This window comes from Harpia harpyja, chromosome 18 (assembly GCF_026419915.1).
Source record: "Harpia harpyja isolate bHarHar1 chromosome 18, bHarHar1 primary haplotype, whole genome shotgun sequence".
NCBI lineage: Eukaryota > Metazoa > Chordata > Aves > Accipitriformes > Accipitridae > Harpia > Harpia harpyja.
This window is the reverse complement of record NC_068957.1, coordinates 2,420,834-2,448,765: the sequence shown is the minus strand read 5'-3', so window position 1 is coordinate 2,448,765 and position 27,932 is coordinate 2,420,834. Positions and strand designations below refer to the sequence as shown.

General features: G+C 42.2%; 1 protein-coding gene across 3 annotated transcripts in view; it reads right to left on the bottom strand.

Annotated features, from left to right (window-relative positions):
• Positions 1 to 27,932, bottom strand: part of LOC128153871 (vascular endothelial growth factor receptor kdr-like) — a 141,545-nt gene that overhangs the window by 36,167 nt on the left and 77,446 nt on the right. For 2 of the 3 annotated variants that reach the window (XM_052813743.1, XM_052813744.1), the window contains exons 10-18: positions 27,097 to 27,247; positions 24,004 to 24,109; positions 14,744 to 14,852; positions 7,401 to 7,694; positions 5,086 to 5,232; positions 3,258 to 3,383; positions 3,040 to 3,146; positions 1,651 to 1,786; positions 218 to 322 (exon numbers count right to left, since the gene is read on the bottom strand). In XM_052813743.1, the coding sequence (XP_052669703.1) occupies positions 218 to 322; positions 1,651 to 1,786; positions 3,040 to 3,146; positions 3,258 to 3,383; positions 5,086 to 5,232; positions 7,401 to 7,694; positions 14,744 to 14,852; positions 24,004 to 24,109; positions 27,097 to 27,247 (1,281 nt within the window). The remainder of the gene's footprint in view (positions 1 to 217; positions 323 to 1,650; positions 1,787 to 3,039; positions 3,147 to 3,257; positions 3,384 to 5,085; positions 5,233 to 7,400; positions 7,695 to 14,743; positions 14,853 to 24,003; positions 24,110 to 27,096; positions 27,248 to 27,932) is intronic. The other variant, XM_052813746.1, reaches the window with a different exon arrangement.

Sequence of the window (27,932 nt, the reverse complement as noted above, 5' to 3'; positions counted from 1 at the left end):
CTAGGAATACAAGACTTAATCAGCAGCACTGCATGGAGCCCGCTTGTCATTTCCTACACGTTAACATCCACTGTATAATGACTAATTGCTCCCATATGACAAACCCACTTCCTTCTGAAGACAATGAACTTGGGACAGGTTTGGAGCTGAGAACTGGAAACCTCATTGCCCACAGGTTCCCTGAGGAGTCTTGTGAGAATCTCAGAGGGATATGTACCTTTAAGCATTTTTACGGCAACTGTTTTGCAGGTTGAAGATTTATCAATGCCAAAAGCAGACGCCTCCACCACCTTCCCAAAAGCACCATGACCCAGTGTTTTACCTAGAGAAGCAAGAGTCAAGAATGAGCCAAAGGGGACTTATGACAGTCTGCATCAGATAAGAGGGAAACATGCATTCTCAGCTATGCAAGAAATACAAGACTCCAGTGCCCAGGCACAACGTAGACGTAGACTGATAGTCAATAGAAGCCTGTATCACATATTTGCAGCATATGGATATAAACGGTATGATTTATATCCATATGACTTTAATGCAATACAGTATGTGATAGAACAGAGTAGAATAAATAAATCTGCATTCAGCTGAAGGCAAGGCTGAATACATATATAGGGCTTAAGGGTAAAAACATTATGTATAGTTGTCCTGAATCCCAGGAAAGTCAGAGTTTGGGTTAAACATAGAATTGTGGAACCCTGATCTCTCATGAATCACAGTCACAGAGATAGCCAGCTAAGGCACTCAGGCAGTCAGAACCCTTTAACCCTTCAGTTATTGACATTTATTTGAAGTAAAAGCTATACTAAATGGAATTTAGGATGATAATCTTGCTTTATTTTCCCTTTCATTTGAATTTTCATGCCTATGTTACCTAGCGTGCTCTGAGAGCTCTGATCCACAATGCAGCAGAGTACACTGGGCATCATGGTCTGGCTTTTTGGTTCTGCTAGTTTGACCCTATGTCCCACCGTCATCTTATTTTTTGTTATTTTTGTCTGTCTTCCTCCTTCTATGTTTTCCAGCTAAAGCACCAAGAGCACACACAAATACAGATACATTCCCTACACTCATCATTGCACACAGATCTTACTGTTTCTCTATACAAACACAACCTGCTTTTTACATTTTCTTGCTCCATCATCCAGTGAGCTGAGCTGTTGAATGAAATTTGGTTCATCTTTTCATGATAGCTCTTTACACCTCAACGCCAAGTTCAAATGATTAATAAAGAATTTATTATTTGATGAATTGATAAATTTCTTCAAAATAAAATTCACTGAAAGACTGTCACCTTTCAGATTGATTTCTCTTTCCCTTTTCCTCTATGGGTGTGAAACCATACTTTTGGCAGGGACAGTACCTGGAGGTACCTTTCTTCCCTGTCAAGAGTTTGGCTTCACTTCCCCAAGAAAGAAAAAGAGGTGGTAGCTATTTTGAGAGAGACAACATCTTTGTTTTTCTTACCAAATCCTTTGTTTCACCCCCCATTAAGGATGATCCTGAATTCTGTGACTCACTGCCAATTCTCCCCAAGGATGTCAGTGCACTGGCACTAAACGATAGGCTGCATCTTGGGTTATACAACATATCCATTGAAACCGAGGAGCATTAGAAATCATTCTTTACAGCAGTAATACCCAAACCACTCACCCAGCCGCAGTCTGTCTCTTGGGAACTCCCATTTACTGCTGTCGTAGGGAAGACGGTCACACTGCTCGTCAAGAGGCATTTCCTCTGGATCCATTATAATTGACAGGTATCCTGTTTTAATATCTGTGGCATCAGGCTAAAAACAGGGTGTGGAGAAATTATTCACAGTATTTACCCTGCAATTCTAATGGGAGAGAGCGAGCTGTCATCTACAAGACTGAGTGCTGTCTGGGGAGTTCCCTGAATTCCAGACTTAGCTGTGAATTTTATTCGGAACCATGAATGCATCACTTCAGCTTCCTGCCTCTCTGGTTTTTTATAGCTGAGAAATAAATGTTTACGTATGCCTGCCACTCATAGGTGTTGGAAAGAGTCACTGATTAATGTTGGTAAACACTCTGAGGACACAAAATCTATCACTGTCTTCTACCTGTATCTGTTAAAGGAAATCAGTACTTTTCTATGGGAACTCCACGAGTTGCATTTCCTGGTGCACTGCAGAGCATTTTGGCATTTTCATAGTGCTTTGTTTTGCAGTCTTGATTCTCCATAGTTATCCACTTCATGGCTATTGCTTATTACAATTTAAAATTGATTGAAAGCTGGTGAAAACTGCTACTTCTAATGCTGCTAAGTGAGAAATTGTGATTTGGTGGGTCCTGTGAGCAGACTTGCATGGGTGTAAAATGTAATAGGAAATTCACTGTTGTCCACAACTGTTAAACTGAGGTCAGGGAGGAAAACATTAATTTAATCACTGTATTTGCAATAGGAGGGGAAATTTTACTCAAGTGTTGGGGATCAACACTGGGACTGTAGTTTGATGAGCTTCAGAGCAGAGAGCTGTGGTTGCCTTTCTGTTTGCTGTTTGTTTTAGGAAAAACAGACCTCACTTCCTTGGATCTTTACTGAAACTTTACTTTTTTGAGTCACAAAAGGGAGGTGAAAGAATAGGAAGTCTTGGAGACAAAATAAGCTGTGTTGTTTGAGCTCATTTCTAGAGCAAACATCCTAGGATCTTTCTTAAAACAGGGCCCCCTTTAATACCTACATTCCAGAGAAATCTTACAGGACAAGTGCTGAAATCAAGCCCTCATTTTAGGGGATTTAGGATTTTTTTCGGTTTCCTAATCTTGCAAGCCAGTTTGACTCATGAAGAGGGAGGAGCCTGATTTTATGGTACCATGGAAGTGGGTAGAAATCTCACAAGTGCAAGTGATCTCCTGAGAAGTCAAAGGACTATCAGCAGAAATCTTGGACTGAAATTTTATAGGAACATTTTGCACAGTCCTTCTACTACCTGTCCCAAACATTCTGCCCTAAACTCTGATACTACGCATAAACTGGGCCCAATCCCAGACCCTTTGTGCAATAGGGAAGCTCTCTTACTTTTCTCAGTTTCCGAATGAATAGGGTCAGAAGAAGCCAGAAGAGGGTAGCGGCTAGACCAGTGCAGACCAAAATGATAACTTCAATGTTGGATTTCTCCTCAGAACCTGTAGGTTAAATGTACAACCAAATTTTAAATGTAGCCAAAGTCCATGACTGAACAATAGTTCTCCTCAGTCCAACACAATATATGCATTTCGCCTTAGCTTGGACCTCACCTTGTATTTTAATGAAGGCTGATGTGCTGTCTTGGCCCATGTCGTTAGATGCTTTGCATTCATAGAGCCCTTCATCATCCTTTTTCACTCGCTCAATGACCAGGGTATTATTTTCCATGGAAATTCCTGTTGTAAGGGATTTTGGTTAATATTATCACAATAACCTACCTGCCTACAAATGCTTTTATGAGACAAGAGAACTGAAAGTCAGCTCCCATCCACGCAGGCCTGGTATGCGCTGTTGTTAGGAGGCATTTTAATACTATGCTCCTCACTGTGGTCTGGCAACAACCTTTCCCTGACATTTTTTTTCTCCTCAATACCTGTGTAAATTGCTTGGGGTTCATTTAACCAACAGCAAATGTGGCTGTTAATTTATTATGAGCAGACAGAGCCCAAGAAAACTTCTATGAAGCTTAGTGAAGTGATGGGAAGATAGGTTTTCTGATAGCAATGAGATACATTGGGAAAAAAGGGAACTCAGGGAAATTATTGGAGAAAGCCAATGTCTTGGGGGCTGTGGGAAGTGATGGGAGCTCTAACATGTGGAACATGGAATCAGGTTATGCACATCCCTGGAAAAATCACTGCGTGGAGCAGTCCTGGATTCACAGGCAGCCGGGGGCTAGAGGTGGAGTGGGAAGAAGTAGGGTGACTAGATATGACCTATGTGAGTCTTTTCCTTAATTTTCCTGATTAATTTTCCACATTTAATTTTTCCTGATTTTTGGCACAAAACTGCGAGCTCATCTGCTTCACTAAGGATATATTTGGGGGAGAAATAGGGAAACAGGTCAGACTTTGAATCCAAAAGGGAAGGACATTTTGAGTTTCTGGGTGTTGTGCCTATGAATCCTGTTGTTAAGAAGAGTGCTGCACATAACTTGCCACGCACTGTGCTGAAATATTTACCCTGAGGTGCTTTTTCCAAATAGTTTATTTACGTTTCCACTGGTTGGATGAGTTACGTGCTTGTCCCTCTAGAATTATTTATAAAATTTCAGTAGCTATAAAGAGTTTCTCTCAGAATGGTCTGATCTGAATTATGGATGATCCTGGATTTCCTACCTAGTCCAAGATGCAAAATTAAAGTCACAGGACCAGCTACTGACATGGGATTCTTCATGATTTATAGGAGATCTCAGGACAGGGAGCTGAGAAGGAATTCCAGGCTCAGACAAGGGAGCCCATGCTCCCTGCCCATGGTAGCACTGCACCTGTACTGCTCTATACCAGTTGAGCTGAGAGTACATTCTCATTACTAAGTTGTGGGAGGTAAAGAAAGGATGTGTAATATGCCATGGTGTGCCCTGGACCTCGCTGTTAGGTGACTGCCCACAATTTGCTGCAACATATTCTCATCAGGCCCCAAGGATATCTGACAGTTCAGGCTTGTGTTTTCAGACCCACCTGACAAGCAGATACACTCTGTCTCCGTTTTGTAGACAAACTGTTGTCTCACACAAGCAGACTGAACAGCAGCATGCTGTACTCCTTGATTTCCTAATGCTATGCTAATGTATGCAGACTATCTGGCTGACTCTGCAGACACGAACACTGCCACATGCAGAAGGCAAGCTGCATAAGCAGGCATTGGGTTGCAACCGGTTGGCAGCTTTGACCTCAAAGCTCAAGTTGGAGACTACTGCAGTGGTCTGATATATTTGGATTTGTGCGTGCGTTTCCCGAAGTTGTGTATACCATCCAGACTCAGCCATGCTTGCAGTAGCCGTGGAGTTGTAGGTCCTATGTTTGTGGTGAACCTGCAAGTCCATTATCCTGTGTTACATACAATACCACAGCATGCTCGGGAAGCAAGTACGCTCACCTGATGCTGCTGAAATGGGGTAGCCATTCTTCCTCCACGTAATCTGAGGTTCTGGCGTTCCACTGACTCTGCACTCCAGAATAATCTTGCCGCTGATGTTAACCTCCAGATCTGTGAGGTTTTGTATCACATATGGTGCTGCCTTTGCTACAGTCATGAAGGAAAACAGTACACAGTAAGATTTCAGAAGGCACTTCCCTCAGTTCTGCCATCTTCTCTCCTTTGGCCACCTGCATGGCCTCTCTGGGCTGGAAGTGGCAAAGATTTGGTTGATGAGTGGTAGCAAAAATCCCCCCAAAGATTATAGGAGGAGTGGGTGAGTTTATTTGGCTTATTTTCAAACTGACTAAGCTTAGATTCGGCTTCAGCTCGAACGTCCTTGAGTTTCTCATCCTCTGAAGAAAAGAGAGGACAGTGAGTGGGTAGAGCGAATGCAGAGTGAATATAAAAAAAGAAAGGAAGAGGCAAAGAGGAAACAGTTCTAAGGATTCTGTGTCCTCCATCATGAGTGCAGTTATCTGCTTACTACAAAGCATGTTAACCTCCACTTTATGTTCATTTATGAAAGGTACAGGAAAGCAATGTATAAAACCACAAGCACAGCATAAAAAATACATAAAATCTGCAATAAGGACAATAGCTGATGGGTGTTAGTACGTTTAAAAGACCTTGTTTGTATAGGGGGAGGAGGGCTGGTTTGGAGGAGCATTTCCATGCATGTTCTCCAGAAGAATTGCCTCTCTGACATGTGCCAGACAAATAACAGAGCCCAGTAATTCTCAGAAGAATATGATCAAGGTTCCAGTTCTCCAATGGATGTATTCCCAGTTTAGCTATGTTTTTCCCATAGCCATCATGTGTAGGTGTCTGTGTAGGTGGAAATTTGACTAAATGAATAAAAATATCTGCCAGGGGAGAGAAAAGTGAATTGCCTGAATGCAGAGTGCAGAGAAAGCCCAGTGCCTCCATGGCAGATGATGCTGACAGGTGGCTCCAGTACCGGCTGTGGGAAAAAGCCAAACCACTAGCACTCTGTAATACCAGGGTGAGATTCTTTCCCTTCCTCTGCACTTCAGGAAGAAGCAGGTGCTTATGCCATTTCTTAAAATAAATCACCTCCCACTCAGGTATCTGAGCTGTGCTAGCCACAGCTGTGGTGTGGGTGAGCATTTTCTCCTTGTGTGTGTGCCTGCATGGAGGGGGAAGGGACTGTGAGAGTGATGTTGGCTGCACGGGGTAGGAGACTGCATGGGAAATGTGCTCGTTCACTTAAACAAGGATGAAGCCAGCACTGCATGGCCTGTTTTTCACCTAAGTGACAAGTGCTTATGGCAGCATAGCTGTCCCTTCGATGTCTCATTAGCCATTAATGTAAGCAGAGAAGCCAATTTGAAAATCACTGTCTAATTCGGCTTCTGAAGAACTCTGTCTTCTGCACCCTGGCTTGCTGCTGTTTATTTCAATTCTACTCCATTTCTGTGCTTTGGGTTTTTCTTCACCATTGGATGATAGCGAATAAATTCACCCATCCCAGCAGCACTTTTTCTTCTGAGAAGGCTTAGAGCCAATCACTCACTTTCTTCACTATGAAGCAGAAGAAACTTCACTAATTTTCAGTGAGTTTCTACTGGAAGAAGTGTCCTGCCCTTTATATTCACATAGCCAAAGAAGCCAGGCTTCAGGATCTGTAGCATTACTATTTTTATGAAAATAGAAGAGTTGGGGGGTTGGGGATAAGTAAGAAAATACTGTTATTACAATGAAGTGTATCCCACTTACCCAGAATAAATGGTACATGTCACTTGATTATATATACACTTGACCAGTGACATTTGTGATTACATCTACTGGGTCCAAATCTACTTAGGTATTAGTATCATCCTGGCAGCTGTGAGTGCGTGGAGTCTTCTACCAAAGTCATACAGATCTGGGCTGACAGTCCCAAATGATAGGGTTGTGCTGTTACTCACATGGTGGGTGATGCCTTTTCTCCTCAGTCAACACTGTATCTGTACCCAGCATGGAGTCAGGAAGATAAAATGCAGCTGAAATCACCTTTATGTGTAAGGCAAATATTTTATACAAAACCAGCAGTGGCTGGATGAGTAATATGTATGGCTACGTGTCAATCCACATACAGTAATCAAAAAAACCCTCAAACCAGAGCACAAAGTCTATATTAGGACAGTCCCTAAGAAATGCTGGGCACCTTCCTCTTTGAAAGGCTTCAAAGGGAGCAGCAGATGCACAGTGTTTCTGCTCTGGCAGCAGAACGATAGCATGTCCCACTACCATTTTCTGTTGGGAGGACCTACCTCTGACGAGGAGCTGAGTGTGCTGTTCTAGTGTGTCGGTGCTGTTGTGCTGGTTCTGGGCTCTGCACTTGTAGAGACCACTCAGTTCCTTCGTGACATTAGTAATGACCAATGTCAAAGAAATGGAATAGTTGTCAGTTGTCTTGATCACTGAGTCACTGAGAGCCGCCTCTGAGGAGGGGTAATACCAGGCCAGGTGACTGTAGATGTACTTGGAGGCCCGGCAGGTCAGCCGGACATCATTCCCCACAATGGTTGTGACTTGTGGGTCTGTTTGCAACCCAAACGGCACATCTAGGAGGAAGAGAAAACATGTTTGCAATTAAGTCACAACTGAGAAGATCTTTGGCTCCCCGTTTGTAACTTGATGGTCAAATTTCAAAGACCAACCATAATGGAATGAGCCAATTTTAATGAGACCCACATTTGCATGTGCAAACAGGCACTGGTGCTTGTGAATTAGGTAAATGAATGTACCTCTCCTGTCTCAGTGCTGACCTGTGGTAATTTGGCCCCCAGCATTCTAATAATTACATTTTCAAGTAATGAATTGCAAGTTTATATATAGAAGCAGTTAATGGACTAAGAGAGTTTAATCAAGAGAGACTGCCATCCAGGTAGACAAATGTGTTCGCGAGCTCTTCTCTTTCTATCTGCAATCAGTGCTTGAAAGCATAATTGCATAAGAATAAAGAAACCCATTCCCATTTCTCAGAAGTAACACTCTCTTTCTTCACCACTGAACAATCTTCCCAATTCTCTCTTATTTCAGCTATGCCGATATTTATTTTCATCACGTGTGCCTTGGTGGATGTTTACTTGGTCACTGAATGGATTAACTGATCTAATGATGTATAAGTCCTTGAGGCCTTTATATTTAGCAGAGAAATACTTTGAGGCATGAGTCCAATCTATCCACAAAAGAGTAAGCTGTTTCTTGTTCTATTTTTAGTAACTTTTCACTCCAGAAAAAAAAATCAGTTTTCCTGAAGTGGCAAACTGAATCCATTTGAAGACAAGAAAACATGTTTCTGAGTAGAATGCCAGAGTCTGGCCTATAGACACATTCCTATTACTGCATTAGCTGCCAGAGACCTACAATTAAATTGTGTCTGAAAGATACTCTTTTCCCTTTTTATTCTGTTAGTTTCAGTGATCTATCCACCCAGCAGACTTGAATGAAAGTGCATTGATAACCACAGTGACCTGGAATTATGCTTCTGTCTGTTAGGTCAGGATTTTAAAGCAGCTGAGAGTTACAAGGAACCCCGTATAAATTTTACCAGGTGTAGTACAGGGGTGGGACACTTTAGGAGGACTTGCTCTGGATTACCTTCTGAACATGAACACTGTTTGCAATAAATCTGATAGATTGTTGCTTCAGTACCAAGCTGTTAGTAAGATGCTTTCTTGAGCTAGGATGAAATGGATGGTACTTTGAGAAGGACAGAAGTTAAAGGGGAGCAAGTACACATTGCACTTGCAATCTGACAAATTCCACATGGGACGTGGAATTTGGCCAGGGGGTCACACTGCCGACTCTTGCAAAAAGTTCTGCTGAAGCTATAGTTGAACATAAATAGCGAGGCTGTTGAAATAACCAATCTGCCTTATAATAAACCATATATTATATAAAATACAGAGCCCTGAAGGAGCTTTCAGATATGATTAAAAGTCTCTCTTCTTCACAAGTCATCTGGAATAGAACCAATAAGCTTTGCTTCATGGTTTTTAAAGACTGGCACCAAAAATGTTTTACAAAAGATCCAGAAAGAGAAGACACCCCTCAGGCCACAGCTGTGGCAATTGTTATTTTTCTTTTCTTTCCTTTTCATGAAATTTCAGTTTACTTTATGCAGTGTTTTGTTAGGCTCAGTTGCTCTCTTTCTTGCTTGGTGCTAGCTGCACGCTCAGACTGACTTGTGTAATACATCCATTCTTCACATCTGATGTCCTGTGGTTCTAACATGTCAAGATGATGCTTATCAAAAAGGGTGAAAAGTCTGAGGCCAGCAGAACTTCTCTAAAGAGGAAGAATTAAGGTCCAGTGAAAACACTGGGCTGTGGCATGAGCAGCATCTCAGCGTCTCTCCTGAATCTGTCAAACCGAAATAGGGAAAAAGTGCCCTCTTAAATTGCCTGTTTCTTAGTTTCTCTTCTAAGCATTTGCTATTTGCTCCAGCAAGAGTTACAGTACTAAGGTAGATGGATCTTTGGTTAGACTCAGTGCTTTAGTAAGCTCAGTGGTCTGGGAGACCTCCTGAGATCCCCTCCAGCCTGAATTATCCCATGATCCTAAGTGCTGGGTCTCAGTGAAAGTATAAAGGGATTCCAGGTAAAGTGATGAGGTAGGAGTTTGATCACGTTACCTGGGGTAAAACACAGTGAACCCCTTGTCATGGCTTAACCTTGGCGTTAAGCGGTTAGGCTGGCAGCCCCATTTGCCCTTGCTTCTGCCTCTCAGGAAGCCTTTTCTTCAGGAGAATTTCTTCTTACAACTTGCAGCCCCGTTTGTTTTGCAGGGTGAGTTTCCCTGAATGGCTGTGGGAGAAAGCCCACCCCAAGGAAAATACTGCATCTCTTGGGATGAGGCATTGGCTTGTGTGTGGCAGTGACAGCATGGGCTGGAGCACCCAGAGATCTCTGACATTTTGGTGCAAATTCCCCGTTAATTCGATGTGTTCATTTCTAAGCCCTAAATTGTGAAGGAAGCTTGATAGTTTCACCTTGCTGCTGGATTTCACCAGTGCAGGGTTTTTTCTACCAACTTAACATTCTGGGAGCAGAGGCCTGGCTTGTTTTTCTTATCATTTCTTCTACTGACATTTTTTATTTAGCATTTTGAATATTTTTAGCTGGAACCTGTGCTATTCTCTTCCTTCTTGTTAGCCTTTCAAGAAGCTCTTTCAGCTCCAATAGAATATTCATTGATTTTCATTACAGTGGAAGGAAAGAGAGGAAAAAAAAAGTCTTTCTTGCTCTCCTCTCTCTTTTCTCCTCCTACCTGGATTATCTGGGGAGTAACTGCAGCTTTGAGAGCACATTATAAGTCAGTTCATCTCTTAGGCTACTTTGCTTACACAGTCTTGAACCTGAGCAGTGATTAACTTCCTCTCTCTGAACAGATACAGTGTTTTATAAGACTCCTAATAAGTTGGCTAAAAGAATGCACCATGGGGCCTTTTCTCTTTTATCAGCAGTCACCAAACATTTGTCTTTTGTATTGTATTACAGTGTAGTAGCCGCGAATTTCACTCTCGACTGTGCAGGATTCCATGGCAAAATAGGGAAATGAGCCATTGGGGGAAGGTAAAAAGTCAGCATAAATCAAAAGAAAGTCTGGCTCCATTTGTATTTACAAGGAATTAATTGGTTTTAATTTCCTGTGCTTTGCACAATAATCTGTGTAATTCAAAACTTCTGCTCTTTCCCAAATTCCATCCCCGTGCCTGTCAGGATGGGGGGGTTGCTATCAAGCATATGCATGTAGGGAGAGTGAGAAAAAGAAAGGGTGAGCCCTACCATCTGAAACAGTGCAGAGCTTTTCATAAATCCTGTAAACATGTCAGGAATAAGCAAATTGAGAGTGGCAAGCAGTTGTAGAACAGCCCAGTTCATACATTGTTCTAGTATCTGATAGCAAATTTTTATCTCATGTTTGAAATATAACATTTTCTTTCTGGTAGAAATCTTTAACTCCATTTTTCTGAGTTGTTTTTGCAATCAGATAAGCACTTGAAAAGGGGCTTTTGTTATTATTCGTTATTCTTATCATAATTCATTTATATTCCAAGAACATTCAGAGGTTTCATATGGGTGGGATCCCATTTTGTTGTATGTAGTACAATCATACAAAGGCTAGAATTTGATTTAATGTGGACCTACAGTAATATATAGTTGCCCTTTCCAAGGTGCAGACCAGAGATTAGAAGATAAATAATACTTGTTCATGGTAGAGAATACCGCCAGGAGCCATCAGGTCAGTTTTTCACTTCACTAGGAAGGTTGCAGTCTGCTTTGAGTGTCCTTTGGTGTGTAACCGGTGGTAGGCAATGACATGAGGCAGTTCTGAGCATCTGATGCCTCGCCCACATTACCTCTGCCCATGGCAAAAAAGTCATCTGACTTAAATTGGAACACTGATGTCAAAACTGTGGTAGGCAAGATAGGCAGGAGACAGATTTTGTAACCGCAAGAAACAGTAAAAAGGGTTTACACAAAACAAAAATACTGGAATAAAGAGTTAGGCTAGGGCATGATGGATAACACTGCTACTGCATTGCTAGGGGAGTTTCTGCTGCCATAAACAACTTCAGGAGAGATTCAGTGGGACATTGACAGGCAGGACATCTGCAGAAGGAGCTCAGAGAGGCTTCAGGGCTGTCACTGAATGATAACATTTCTCATCATGTTGGACCCCTTATATGGTTTGGTTTCAGCATGATCTCCAAACGCTGTTGACCCTTCACTGAAATGAATTCTGTTGGCAAAGAAATGATTTAAAAATAGATACCAGTGCTATTTCTAGTGTCCGTGGGAGTTTTTGTGGGGGCTCTGCAGTGGAAGAACAAAATGGCTGTTGACATTATTCCATTGGGATAAATACATTTTTCTGAAATTAGTATGGTGGTGATGGAAACACCAGATTGAAGTAAGGCATGTCCCCAGAAAGCAGGTGCAGCCTGGACAACACCTGATGAAGTTTCTCTGTAACACTGCCATGTCCTGACAAAACATTTCAACCCTGACCTAGTGGAAGAGGTTTTTGAGCGAAGAAGAGAGTTTAGCCTCTGTATCATCTTCATATTTCTCGCCAGGGAGAAATTAATTAAGCTCAATTCAGCCAAAATGTTTGAAAGCAGCTCAGGATCCACCAGCTTGTTTTTCGGTAGGAGATAATGGGAGATCAGGTCTTTAAAATCCACAGATTGCTGAATTAGTTATGGAGTCCCACAACTAGCAGCTGTTTTGCAGAGACCAGAGCACTGTGAAGTGCTACAAACATTTGCTAGACATCGTCCTAAAGGCCCACACATCACTTGTGTGCTCTCAGACTCTAACTCAGCCTTTATCTCAGCTTTTAGCTTCGATCTGCATAAAATTAATCAGCCTAGCAATTGTAAAAAGGCCCGCTTAAAGCCTTATGCTCTTGGACTTCCCCTGTTTGGTACCTCACAAACTGTCCCTGAATGTCCCTCCAACACTGAGATTAGAGGCAACTGCTGGTGAGAGTAACCTGGCAGTCGCTTAGCCTCCTCCAAGTGCACCCGGTAGAAGACAGTGGGTTTTTTTCATCTGTGAGGCAGACCTTCAGCAGAAAGAAGCTCTTAGAGCAGCCCTGCCACTTGCTGCAGTAATATGCATTACTCGGCAGAGGACCATCATGTAAAGAAACGCAGCAGCAGGTCACTCTGCTGCTATTTTACCACTGCAACATGACCTACTTTTGGATCAGGATGGCCACATTTAGAAAGATTTCATTTCTTTCTAATCATAAACACCACTATTTTTAAACACAGCACTTATAAAAGTCAGTCATGCTTGTTCAGCATCTGCCTCTTCCCCAGAATGTCACAGACTCACAGTCTTTTCTTCACAGGCAAGAATATATCTGTCTTGTCAAGCCCTATTCACCTCCTGGTGTTTTGGTGGAAACATTTCCACCATAACCGCTGTCAGCAATGTCCAGTCATTCATTTCCTTCATAATTAAAATTGCGTGATTAGTCTCAAAACATTGCTAGATTGATCTTAAAATAAAAAATCTGAAATATTAGCTCACTGTGGGGGAAAAAAACCCCTACATAACTTTATTATTAAAATAAAACATAGTTGTGAAAAGTGTGTGGATTGATCTAACCCTTTGAATGTGACCTTATGCTGGTTGCTTATTTAGTTGCTCCAGCATTGGTTTTAGTCACCAAGTATTACAAAGTACTGTGAATAGCTTGGGAACATACGGCTTTGAGTAACCCATCCAAACATAATAGCTGACAGAATTCAGAGCAGAAACAAACCCACGTGAAGACTCAACACTTGGAAGTGGCGAAGTGTAAAATTAATAGCCGGTCTTCAGCCTGCCTTGGACATCTTGAGGACCTCTTATGTCTGAGATGTATCTCCCAAAAGTGCACCCTGAAGGGCTTTTTCCTAAGTAAATTAGGGCTTTGGAAAATACCTTTTGGAGGCTTAAACCCTCTTCTGTCTCCATAAGGCATTGGGGTAGTACAAAGAAGCTGTAAATGGAGGTGAAGTCTTTCTGCCATATGGCAGCAGCTTCATTATTGTTGGATGACATTTTTCGTATTAGCACTTCTGTGTAGTAAGAATGGTAACAATGTTTAGTGAGCCCCTTTTAGGTTAGCCTGATTTAAAATGTGCTGAATTACTTCAGAGCAATGGAGTCAAACAACACAGGACACAAGAGAGGCAGAGGAGTGCAGAGCACTGCCACAAGCGAGCTTCTCCCTCAGAACTTGCTTCATGGGGAAGAAACCTAGTAGTGAGAATCAGACATTTACCTTCCAGGACACTTCTGCACTCTTTGTTCTAAAAATTGTTATTTTGATGCAAATTCTACCAGCCAACATCCACTCATCCGGAAAGTGAGCACAGAAATGGTTCAGTTTGTTCTGGTTAAGCACTTGAACAAGGCTGTCCCTGGACTCTTCTCTTTTTTTAAACTCCCATCTTTCCTAAAAGCATTATGTAGGTCTTGATCTCACTACTGAAGAATTTCTGTGCTGAAAGGTTAAGCAGATATTTGTTTGGATTTGTGTTCTTTGGAGAAATAGCATGTCCACCTCCTCCCTCCTTAAAGGGCACTGGAAAGGCTAATTGCTCAGGCAGGGATCCAATGTCACAACAACTCCCAGCGTTATCAGCCCTGGATTAGGTCTGAATATTGGCCTAGTTCACCTTTGCTCTGTCTGCTGACTTAATTGGAGACCAACCATTCTCCTGAGTCAGCGAGAGGCTTCAGGCCTTTGGAAGACTACAAAGGACTTGGCTCTTGCTAGAGGTTTCATGAGGACAGCGCTGAAATGTCATGAGTGTTGCTTTAAGACACAGGTAGCTAGACTCAGGGCCTGCATCTGCAGCTTGAGAAGGGCAAAAGGGGCATCAGGTCTGATGCTGGACATGTCAAACTCAGCTGTGCACTGACGCAGGACCCAGCCTTGCATGTGGTGAAGAACCTGGGACTGTGTGATTGGGAGTGCTCTGAAAACACGACGTGCAGTGGTTCCCAGAAGTTTTAATGAGCACTCACCAGCCATATAGAACTTTAAGGTAAATCAGATCATCAGCATTTAGGTTTTGTGTAGTGTCTCTTGTGTCGTTTACCTGAGACGTAGAACTCAATGCTCCTCTCTTCTTCACCGATCTTGTTTGAAGCCACACAGTAATAGATTCCTGATGCACTGCTGTTTTCCGTAGTTAGTGTGCTCACAATCTGCCAGACAAAGAGAAGAAGTAAAGGCTTTGAGTGTAGTGTAGGCTTAGCAGAGAGGCTTGAAAGTAGTGGATAACTATATGTTTTATGGTAGAAAAACAGTTAACAAAGGAGTTTCTACTAATGAGTGAAGCTCACAGACAAGTGCTTTTATTAGGTTTTTGGTCTCTCATCTCACATCACCTCAGCCCAGTTAATTCTCTTCCTTCCTCATTCCTAAACCTTCCCCTTCTTTTCTTCCTGTCTCGCCCATGAAAAACAGGGTTCCCCTTTGATAGACTGCGAAGGTCTTTGTGTGACAACATCAGCAAAAAGCTAAAGTGGAGGACCTGGGACATTAACCTAAGACACTGGAAATGAAGCCCCACATTCACCTATTTTCTTTTCCGCTTTTTAGTTATGGTTTCCTTGGGTAACAGGACACCCACATTTGCGTGGAAAGCAGGTCATTCATATGAATGTGGTATAAAGAATATTGCAGGATTTTGTTTTGCTTTGATATAACCCCAGAAAAGGGAGGGACGGACGTGACTCCTTTGGGCCCCAGCTCACTCTTACAAATTGTGCTTGGAAGCCCTTTGATTCCATAATCCTTCCTCAGAGCCTTACCAGAACTTGTGTGGTAAGTAGGGAAGCTCTGGAGAAGCTGCCTGTGCTCAGACACTTGGCAAATGCAGAAAGAAAGGGAGGATCATGAAGGAGAATGAAGGAACACTTGCCCTCGGCTTCATCACATAGAAGAAGGAAGTGGTTCAGTTACTCATGGGGCCGAACTCAAACACATCCTTAAGAACTTGTGTTCCTTAAACAGCCTAAGCCTCTGCTTCTGTATAGGGCCTTCTTAATGAGGAGCCAGCCATATGGCACTCCCCTGTCCCTGTCGTGATGCAACGTCATAAGCTCATGGAGGACTATCCACAGGTCATGGCTTTAATTATTTCTAGTACTTCCTTTGGGCTGCTAGCAAGAAAGCAGGGTCTAACCCACCAAGACAGAGATGTTCTTGAAAGATTACTTTGCTTCCCCTGCAGCCATTCACCTGAGGAACTCTGAGCCCTCACATTTGGAACAAATATCACTTTCTTTGCCGTCCTCTCTAAGGACTTTGAGAATCAAAACTTATAACACCCTCTGGCCCTTTGTCCTTATCTCCAGAGAGTGCTTTGAAGTGCACAAAAGCATCTCTGGACTTTCTTTTTAATATCCTAAACTAAACTCACACAAGACATTCCTTTACTCATCATAAAGCTGCACCATGAATGTGTCTATAGCTGTGTGGGATGTATTTTCAGAGAATTATTTAAGATTTTCTGAGCTTTGGCACTTTAAATCCTGTAGGGAAATGAGTTTCAAAGGTTTTGATCCCATGTGCATTTTACGTTCTAATGAGGAACATTTTCAGCAGAATAACGGGTAAGTGGAAAAGAATCTATTTTTCATAGGCACCAAACACAGAAATTAACTAAGAATAGGGACAAACCAAATTTAGGGGTGAAAACAGGAGACCGGTAAACCCAGCTCCCTCTGGTGTCCACCAAAGAAAGAGCTGTGCCGTTCTGATTTATTTATGATGTGAAAATAGCTCTAACTTGGGTATAAAATCACCCAGAGAAGCATTCTGCTCCTCCTCCTTTTTCTCTTGCTGTAGCAGTGGGCCTAATGCCACAGGTTATTAACAAGCACATGTTCAGAGCACCACCCCTGACTTTAAGCATTAGACACTGCCTTTTGAATTACTGCTGAATCAGGACCAAGATCTTTCTTCTCATGATTACTGGATCTTAGAATTTTATATTTGGGAATAGAAAAAGCCAATATAAATGTACGTGCTGAGGACAGAAGGGGATAAATTTGGACAGCTATTTAAGAGCTATTAGTCTTGCTAAGTGACAGCTCTAGATGGGAAGTCGAGGATAATACTGTAGAGCGAGTTAAAATCGTTAAGGGGAATGTAATTATCCATTCTGGAATATGTCCAAAGTGTTAGGGGTTACACTGTGACTCTTCTAAAAACTGAGGCAATGCCTCAAGCTGTATTTGGTGGCCCAGAGGTAAACGCACACATACGCTTATGAACACACACAGATGCTAACGTCTTTAACTACGTAACTCAAGAAAAGTCTGACATGGTAGTGGGGGAAAAAAAAAGAGCAAATAGCTGTACCAAGACCTCATCTGAGCTAATCTCAATTGTGTCTAGATGTGAAGGTGAAAAAGTTGTTAAAATGATGGTGGGAAGCAATCTGGGGACAAATTCTTGGGAAAAATTTACTGAGGAAAAGAGAGGAAGTAATTTTCTTGTTTGTATGCTCAAAATCACTGTTATGCGCTTGGATACCAGTTTGCTACACACCTGAGCGCAAGAGATAACGCACTTTACTCTCTTGTCTTAGAACTAGCACCTCCCAGAGTCCTCAAAATGTGACTTTTAAACCAGCAGCATCCAGCAGAGAAATATATGTGATTTCAGAGCCAGAAATGAATGATTTTAAGTGATTTTCTTGTAATAAGATGAATCTCTTGAAATCATTATGCATCAGCTTTTCTCTCTAGCTGTGTGCTCCTGGGTAGGGATCCTGAGATTGGGAGTCCAATTATCTTTCCAGCATCTTAAATAAAGTTCTCAGTTGCCAAACTAACCTGATCCAGGTTTAGTCCTCAACAGAGTGATGTTATGGAACACTAACATGCTATACCAAAGGGCATCCAAATCCTCCTTCCCTCTATAAGACCACATAGTTTTGTCTTTTACCAAAAGGGACCTGAAAGAAACATTAGGAAGCCAGCAGTGGTATCTGCTTTTTGTAGTATCTGTAGGTCAGGGATATCCCATTGAAATCAATAAAGGAGATCCCATTGAAAAGTAATCCCTATTAACCCAGATGTTAAACCCCATAGTATTCACAGTGCTGATGTTTTGGCAGTTGTTCATCATCTGTTACTGTAGGCAACCCAAGTTGAACAAACTTGAAAATTTGAAAATCTGAAATTTGTCTGTACTTGGTCATAGTGGCAGGTAGGGGTAAGGATTTTGTTCTTCTAAATGCCATCCCTATATTTTCAATGCAACCATTTCAAGGAAAGTCTGCAAAAAGAAGTTGAATGAGAAAATGGTTTGAACTCAAGCAACAAAACATAGGAATCTTTTCCCATTATTAACAGCGAAAACTGTTAGCAGACTTCTCTCTTTCTCAGTGGAGTGGCACAGTCCCAGCATTTGGGGACCTTTAGTATAGAGTGGAAAAAATTCTGAGGGGATAATCTACTTTGTGTGCTTAGTTCATGCACCTGGCAAAGTATTTTCCATTTCTGGAATCAGAGCCAGGATAGAAAAGTTTGAGGCACGTGGGCATTTACCACATCTTAGAGTCATGAAATCACAGAAAGACTTTAGCTGCATGGAACCGCTGGTGGTCTCTTGTCCCACCTCTTACTCAAAGCAGGGCTCACATCAAAGCTGTTTCTTATGCCTTCTAATCAGAAAACTCTGCTCCCAGACAGAGCACAGCACTTTCTGCTAAGCCTAAATACCGATGCCTATGTGAAATCTGCAATTGCCTCGAAACATTGTATCTCTTCAGTGAAATTACTATTCATGAACTATTTACAGCCTGGAAGTTTGCACTTTTTAGTTTACCTTCCATCCCATGTCCTAGTCAAGAGCAGTTCAGGCTAAATGACACGTTAACCCTTGCCAAGGTACTCCAGCCACAAGTGGTAGCACAAACTACGTGGCTGTTCAGTCCTTAGCTTCTGTGCAGACTGCGCTGGAACCATTGGTAATTAATAACAAATTATTGGCATGTAATGTCTAGACATCTTCCTAGTGGGAGCTGGACTGAGATCCTGTGAGTTCACTGCATACCAAACACTAAACATCCTTCGGACCAGTTTTGATTGCCTGTGTTGAATTTGGAAGTAAAGGGCTCCATTTCCTATTACTTAACCTAAAGGCCACCCAATACTGCAAGCCCAAAGAAGGGATTATTAGCTAATAAATAATTACTATAAAAGAATAAACTAAGTTTAAAACTCAGTAAGAAAAGAAATAAAATGACGCATCTCTGAAGAACAGCTATGACAAGTAAATAGACATTGCTGCTGGGAAAACTCATAATGGAATAGTTCAATAAAGTCCATATGTCTTGCACTGTAATGTTCCCGAACTGATAAAAACAAGCTATTTTAGAAGCAGCCAAATAACATTCCACAGCCATATACCATGAGTGTTTTAAGACATCTTGTAGTAAGGACAGAGCAGCAAGACCTTTTTTTAAGCTGGAGCCAGCATGAATTAATATATCTTGTTATTCCTTGCTTTCTTTTTCCTTTGTCTAATCCCTCCCTCCAACGGCTTTAGTTAACAATTCTTCTCTCTTTCACTTCGTTAGCTATATGTGGGTGAGGATGAGGACTAGAAAAAGTGGGTGGAAAACTTCTCAGCTGTTAACTGGCAGAGCTGGGGTGGAGGTGGCTAGAGGGAGATGAAATTATAGCAGCTTCACCAAAGACCCCGCAAAGAAAATATTCAGCTAGCTCCCAATCCATCTACTTGAATGGCACAGAATAACACTTATTTTTATAGCCTGACAATTCTGATCCATGATCTTAGTTCATTCATTCAAATCATGCTGAAGGATGGACTGAGGACAAGTGATAAGAGAAGTCTGTGAGTTGACTGAGAACTTCTAGGGTTTGCTCTCATCTCTGGCGGTGGGTGTTTCTCTCCCTGTAAAGTGAGAACAACCATTGCCTTCCTTACAGAGTATGGCAGAACTGATGGTAGTACCGTGTGATCAGGAAAGGCGCTGGACAGGGCAGGAAACTGGAGGAAACTGGAGGTTTGAGATGTCTCTGGAGGAACTGGTATACATTTCTAGTACAGATGGACTGATCACTCTCTGACCCTAGGGCACGTGGGTAGGTGCTGGCTACTTATGGTAGCACTGGTAGGTATGAACAACCTCATATATCTCATATACCAACCAATGGTAGGTATGAGCAACTGCCACCCCCATGCTTCTTCCTTGCACCCAGTGATTTCAGCTAATGAATTTAAGAGGGCAGGGAAGACAGAGGGCCTTTTCTTATGTCCCTGCTGCTAGCCAGCTCTCTCAAGAAGACCTGGGTAGTGCCTGAAACATCTGGGCTAGTCTCCCAGAGAGTGGATGCTTTGTTCAAAAAAGCAGCCGCATGACTGTTCACCTTCCCCTGCCAGAGACTAACAAGGCTTGTGGGAACTCACCAAAATGGGCACCCATACAGGGCGACAGATTTAAACAGCCCTACTGAGTTGCTCACATACTTTTCACCAAACGCATCCCACTACTCTAATGTAGTCTTTTTGTTCCTTCAGGACGCTTAAACCTGGCATTTTTTTGGTCAATGTAATTGAGTGGTTATGAATTTCACCAGCAAAAGAGATGTGTGAGTTTCACTGTGGAAACATCCACATGGCCAGGCCACTCTCTCATATATACATGAAAGGGAGAAAAGAGATGAAAAGAAACCCCCAGTGAGGACTGAATTATGTATGGGTCTTGCTATTCTTTTCTGCTATGTCCTGTGCTCCCAAGCTGAGACCAGCATGTTCAGTTTACTAACAGGAAAGAAAATAAAACAGCAACCTAGCTCCTTGCAACTTGAAGAGGAAATTCAGGCAATTCATGCAATCACAGGTATTTCACCTGGTGTTAAAAAGCAGTCTTCAGAGGTAGCTACACATTAGTTTAAATCACAAAGTGAAAAGTTCAATATTGACTCAAAACCACTGGGAAAATTAAACTAGCATGATGCAATTGCGTCAACCACTATTTGACCAAAACTTCAGTGAAGTACATCATAATGTTAACGATAACCACATGCTTTCCTTTAGGAATGAGACTTATCCTTTAGAAGACAGGAGGGGGTGAAATTCACTTCTCTATCTGTGGAATAATAATGGAATAATAATGGAATAATCATTATGACAAAGATGACAAGAGATCTCAATTTTACATGCCACTTTTGTCAAATAGATGTCTAAAGATCATGATGTGATGAAAGATCACATCAAGCATCAGTGGTCAGCTGGAAAAATCCTTGCTTGCAGCCCTGCAAGCTAGCTTTCAAGCAAGATTCTGGATCTGGTAATTTCTGGGGGTTTGCTCCCATATTCTTAGCAGCTCTAAAATGCATTTTTTCATGTTACTGAACCAGCACATATTGCAACAGTTCTTTGAGAGTGAACTCTAGAGATGCTGAGAAATCTTAGAGACGAGGTAAATTCCACCTTCTGCTCTGAGACTTCAGCTATCATTGGACAGGCTCAAATCACACAGGAAAAATAACCAATCTCAGCTAATCCCAGCTTCATAACACAGTCAATAAAAGCTGCGCTCAGACTCCAATATCTTTATTATTTCATCTGGCTAGTCTATGCAGATGAATTACTTGCTAGGACATGGTGGGAATGGATTGGGCTGTTTCCTGTCTATTCCATTTCTGGTGGGAGTACCGACTGATAAAACACAAGGAAAAGTCTGAAGGCTATGAGTTTTCATCAGTGTCTTTTTTTTGAATTATATTCTATTATCTAAAGACTCCACTTAACACGGATAGCCTTGGACTTCAGAAAGGGGGAAAGAGAGGAATTGTCTGCTAATGTAAGCAGGGAGACAAAGTGCTGAAACCTGAGATTCATAAAATCTAGTTTTATTAATTTGAATAAATCTTAATCAGGACATAAAAATTATTAGGAAACACCTCAGAATGCATTTTCAGCCAGTGAATCAGCAGGAGATGAAAATAATGAATATACTATAAATTGAAAATTATGTAACTTGTAAAGAAGTATTTTTATGAAACTTTAATAATGAAAGATGTAAAAGCTTAAGTTAAAGGGTTGTAGGCTGAGCTTTTGAACATGTCTGAAAAATGAGCACTTCAGGATGCCTGCAGTCTATAGAAAGAGCAGAGATGGCTGTGCAGAAGCAGCCTCGGGGCTGTTTGTGGTACTCAAGGTGTAAGCAGCAGCAAAGCTCTTAGGTAACAAGAGGAGTCCTTTTGAGGACTGCGTGGGGTCCTTGTACTGAGGTTCCCTCATGGTCCTCATTTCCACGAAGCAGTTGCACCTCCCTTCTCCTAGCACTGTAGTGTCCACCGTGTTTTTTACAGGCAGGAAACTCGGGCACGTGGTGATGTCAGAACTGACCTGTGGGTAGGTGCTATGGTGTTCTCTGTGGGAGGGGAGCACTACTTTTCCTCTGATTGCTATACCTGGAGATTGCTGCAACTTTTCTTTCTAGGGAAATTAGGTGATAAGGGAAAGCTGGGAAGTCCCTAATCATGCACCAGCATAGACTGAGGATGTGTTTTGAGTGTCCCGCTGGATCCAGGAAATCTGTGGTACTCCTAAAACACCTCATTCAGAGACTGCAAACAAATCCCATCTTAAGTCCACTAGCACACTAAAATTTCACCCAAGTGCATATTTGCCTCAGCAAAGTTGGTAAAAGAAGAAATGGGAGTGGTGTATATATGCATAAAACAAAGAAAAATGTTTCTAATTTTGTGTTGTTGAGGTGTCTTGCTATGCCAGCATGTGGGACAATTCAGCAACCAACAGATATTTTTTGAGTCACAGCAATTGTGAAACTCTTCACTTTTATATGGGGACTAACATAACTAGATCGTATATTTAGACAGACTGTGTATATGGAGAGAAACAGTAGCCATGAGAGCTGCAAAACTCTTGTCAATCCATGCAGCAACCAGAAAGTCTAAGAAAAGGAAGAAACTTTGTAGGCACATGTCACCAACCTCCATTTTTCACAAATAATTAGCACTTTGTAAGTAGTTGCTTTTACCTAAGGTCTAAAATTCTTAGAGAATACATTAAAAACAGAGCTTAAGGGGCACTATGCCATCTAAACAAATCTGATTTATAAATATAATCCAGCAAGGGGAAAACTCAGGAATGAAATGCGAACACCAATTTTCTCCTTCCCAGCCCAACCTCCATGTTTTCAGAGCTCTGTTTTAGGTTATGTTTAGAGCTGGAAAGTCTCCATGAGAAAGAGCAGATGGCTAAGGCACTGATCCTGCCAGATGCTGATTTAGTCTGGATCCAATCCAGAAGAGCACTTTAGCCTTGTGCTTAACTTTAAGCATGGGAGTAGCCCAAGAATTATCATATGCTTAAAGGTATACCAGGAGATAAACTGCAGCATTCAGCACCTTGCAGGGTTAGGCACTAAACTATCTGGAGCACCCACCTCGAAACCTGTAGCTGCAAAACCACTCCTAAAGCCACAGACCTCTGTAAGTCCAACAGGGGTAAAACAACTGTCTGAGCCAGACCACAGTATCTTCTCCAAGGCATAGCCAGAAGTCTGTGAATCTATGGCAGAACAGCTGCAGCACTTTCTCAAGGATTAGCATGGACATGCATAAACAGTATCACTCAGTATCACCACAGGTACGTGGGAGGCATTTGACAGATAATTCATGGCTGGGATCTTTGCAGTTCATGCAGAAAGTGTGCTCCCAGTGCTGTTTGGAAGGGGAAGCTGGCAGGGAAGTGTAGAAGGAAGGAGATCTTCCCACCTTCATTGGCTCGGTAACATGGTTGGCAACCCAAATGGGTAAAGAAATGTTGACAACTCCAGCCGAAACAGGCAGGTACTGCAGGCACTTACACACTCTGAAAATCAGGCCAGCTATCTCTGGCCACCGTAGGCCTCTTAAATTACACAGCTGTTTAACTCCTGCTACTGGGAGAGTAGGCAAGGTTGGGCAGTACAAAGTGCTCTCTAAGTGCTAAGCATTCTAATGAACTCAGAGTCCTTATCAGTTGTGTGCACTTCACAGGACCCCTCTTGCACTGAACCAGTCTTACACTTTCTCAAGACTGAGGGAGACAGAGAGGTTTTTGACCCAAAAGTCTTTGGAGAGTTTTAAATAGGGTATGTGACATCATTGCCAGAATCCCGGCATTTATAAACAGCAGAGATCTGAAAATGATCCCAGGGCTGTGGAATTTAAAGCATGCTAACAACCCACAGTAGCTTGGGAACTGTGGGGAGAGAGCTCTGTGTGAGCGCAGCATCCCCTCCATAAAGCCCACTGCTATTCCATGACATCATTGCTCAGATTTTCATCAGACACATACCTTTCTTTTATCCCCATGCTTCATGGTTATGTTTTCAATGCTTCTGATCTTGTTGCCTATGAACATGTTCTCGTGAACCACAATTTTTTGCCCATCGGGGTTGCATCTGGAGGTAGAAAAGCAAAGGTGGTGTTCAAGAACCCGACTCACTGCAGATAACCCAGGGAGGCATTATTAAAGAGAGAGAATGTAATTCTTAGACAATAGTCTTAGGTCTTAAAAACTCCTAAAAGCTATTGCTGCTGGAGATCATTACCTCTTCATGAAACTACTGTATTCCTTCATCGCAACATTGCAAAATTATTTACAAAGCACCTTAACAGAGGTAGACAAAGATCAGTATATGACCAGCAAGGAAACCCCCCAAACTTCCTGAAGATTGAAAATAGAAAATACTGGACAACTAATTAAATCATGTGAGTTGAATCTGGCTTATATAAGTTATACCCCAACTCAATGCAGCTGTGGCTTTTTAAGTGCTCTTTTAGCACTTGCAGTGCATTTCAAAGTTCAAAATGCCAGTCATTCAAAACTGTGGGGAGGTGAATGTTGCTTTGCTGAGCATGTCTGTCTATCTGCTCAGCTTTCCGACATGAAATGCAGGCTGAGGGAGTAGAATGGATAAATACTGGGATAACGATAGCAGAAGGCTCCTTTAATATTGCATATTCCCCAGAAGATAACCATATCTCTGTCAGTTATCAATCTTCATTTTTGAATTATGGGCAAAGACCAGTGTACGTAGCACATAATGCAGAAAGTTATATCCGCACCATCCAAGGCAAAAGGCTTTTCTATCTTCTTTAACTACAATCCTTGGAATAAATGAGCAGAGACCCAGGCCTTCTCATGATTAGGAGCGCAAAGGCTTCGGCAAGACTGGAGCTCCAGGCATCCTGGCTGAAGGCACTGCCAGCTGTGCAACTTGAGGAGGTCTTTAATTTTAAAGTTGCCAGTTCAGCTCCAGTCCAGCATGGCTGAGTGTCACGAATGGTGACTCCATGACAACAAGTTAAAGTCAGTTCAGTTCCACAACTAGCTGCAATTGCACAGCTTGCACAAATCATCACAATGCACGACAGGAAAGTGTCCTTATTGCCTCCTCTGCCTCAGCAGAGGCACTGCGCTTCCCATGGTTGGTCCCAGCAGCCTCTGAGCCCTCCCTAGCAGATTAGGGTTATAGGAGGTAAAATTAATATGGACTTCTATAGGTGATGACCAAGGGGCGATGATGAAGAAAACTAATCCATATATCAGCCATGCCTTTGCCAAATCCACACAAGATGCATGGTGACACCCTGGGTCAAGGGAGGGTTTACAGCTCTCAAAAGAGCCTAATTAGAAGATGTCTTGAGTGACTTCCTGCAAGGCACAGTTCTGTCTTGAGGATGAAGGGAAAAAACTCAAAGGAAGCAAATCACATCACAGCTATAAGGAACAATGATAGTGTTTTGGGATTCAAAGTGCACTAGTGAGGAGGGGGGAGAGAGAAAGAGAGAGAGAGAGGAAGTGAGACAACAGAAGGAAATGGGGTCTGTGTCATTTCCCACAGGAATCCTCCTACAGCTTCTGCTGGAAAAAGATAAGGCTGCCCCGGAGGCCAGAAGAGGTAGACGCCACTCTGCAATTGTATTTAAATTGATAAGATCAGAGAGTCAGAGAGCTGGAAGAAGGGTTATATGAGGTCTTTTGCCACCAGGTCACTGGTTTGAATCTGGCTTAATTCGGCATTCATGACCAATTCTCTCTCCCTAGACAGAAAGGTCTGGAAAAGATTTCAGGTCATCTCTGTGGCTTGCCTACAGAATGGATAACCTGTTTCCTTACGGTGTTTCCATTCTGCTCTTGTTGAACACCTCTGAAGCAGCAGCTTGTGTGCCTTCTGCTGACCTGCGATGCCAACAGCCCTACCTAAGCCTACAAATCTCTGCCATTTTATTCCTGCAGGAGCAGTGTAACTAGCTAAATGAGGTAATGGGCCACTTTACTTGTGGAGGGACACAAGGTCACTTTCTAGACCCAACCCGAGACTAGATCACCCAACAGCACTGCAACTGCTGCAGCAGAGAACCTGGGAAAGGTGCTTCTCTTTGTGATTTTTCCCTGTCTCATGACTTGCCATTCATAGCATTCGGAAAAGCATTGAAACAGTCAGAAAATAAGGAACGATGCAGCAATTTTCTCTCTTGCTTCCTAGACCTGTCTTCATTTTTTTATGGATGGAGAACCTGACTTCAGCCCTCTCATTGCAGGGAAGAGTTGAAGTGCAGTCAGAATTGTTATACATGGCTCCTATATGTCCCCTGCGGCTACCAGGGGAAGCATTTAGACCTCAGCCGAGACCAACCTCTATAGATCACTCTGCTCATGTAACAGCAGGAGCAAAGAAAATGTCTACTTGTATAAGGTGAATCTTGAAAGGCATCTTGTGTTTGAACTTGCCTCATTCCCCTCTGACAGTTTTGACCCAGTGACTTGCTTCTGTGTCTTTACACCTCAGGCTGCCTCCAGACTTCAGCAAAGTAGGGCCCTCAGTAAGGCGTGAAGGCTTGGCTACCTTTTCCAGCTTCTACAACGCAGATGCTGCCACAGGAGCCCATGCTCAGTGTGCACTAGTGAAGACAGCCCTTAGGAAGTGCCATAAATTCCATCTGGCAACTAAATGAAGCCAAGCCTTTAGCAGGTTTGTCTGACAATAGCTCTTACAGGGGAAAAAAAGTGTGTTACCTCTACACAGAAAGCACCTATCTGTTTTTCCTTTGTCAACCATGTAGGCTGCATCCAAGAGGTGTAAGAAAAGGCCTTCGTAAGTCAGAGGGACATTGCTGGTCAAGTTAAAGAATATTCAAGCCTGATCTTTAGTCACTTTAAACTTATTTGACACAAATCTAATAATACAGAAGGTGCTTGTAACTCCAAAAAGATCATACACAACTAGATGTCTGCTGAGTTCATAACCCTTGAGATCTTTATGTGGGGAATCACTGCTTGTGATTTTTTACTAAGATAAATAAGATGTACTAGAAAGAAAAAACTGACTTGAAACTACCAAACTATTTTGCAACATGTTCATCCATAGGAATGTCCACTTACAACATGTCTGTAAGGCTGCAGGGCTGCCACTTCCACTCGATCTTCGGGTCAGGATTCCCGCTTACGGTGCACTGGATTTTGTGTTTGCTTCGTAATTCCACCCGCTCAATCTTATCAAAATCAGTTTCCTTTTCATAGATTTTGGGTCTCTCTAAAGAAAAAAAAAAAGCAACAGAAAAATAAATGCAAATGAGCAAATTTACATCCATGGTCATGTTCCTGTTTCCATCAAAGGTTTTGGAACTTTTTGCTGTGATCACTAAGTGATGATTTAGTGAGGCTACTGAAGTTGTAGGCAACTTACCAGCAGTACTGAAAGTATACATTCGCAGAAACATGGGTATTAGTTGTAGTGTTTCAGAAATACACTGAAATGCTACCACATTCATCCTAATTGCTTTCAAATGTTGTTGTGGACCTGCTATACTTCTGGAAAATTTATGCCATGAAATGTCTATTGGTCAGGGACTGCAGGATCAGGCTGTTAGTCTATGTACTGTGGGCAAAATAGCATTTGACTTCTGATGTCACCTCCTGAGAGGAACCTTATCGAACAGCTGCTGTTCTGCAATATTGTTACCATTGTGCAGGTTCTCCCCAGGGTTTTGGAAGAAAAGTCTTTTTGATGCGAAAACTTTGGTTTCCTTTTCTGTTTATGTGTAATGTGCGCTGGATGAAGGGGCGAAGAAAGCAAGGAAGAAGTGGTGGGGAGAAAACACTTTCGTAGAGTAATGCCAAGAAATTCTCACCAACAGCAAAACCATTAAAAATGTCACTGCATTATTCACATCTGGAGGGGTTGCAAGATCACACCCTTGGACTGGTAATCTCTCAGG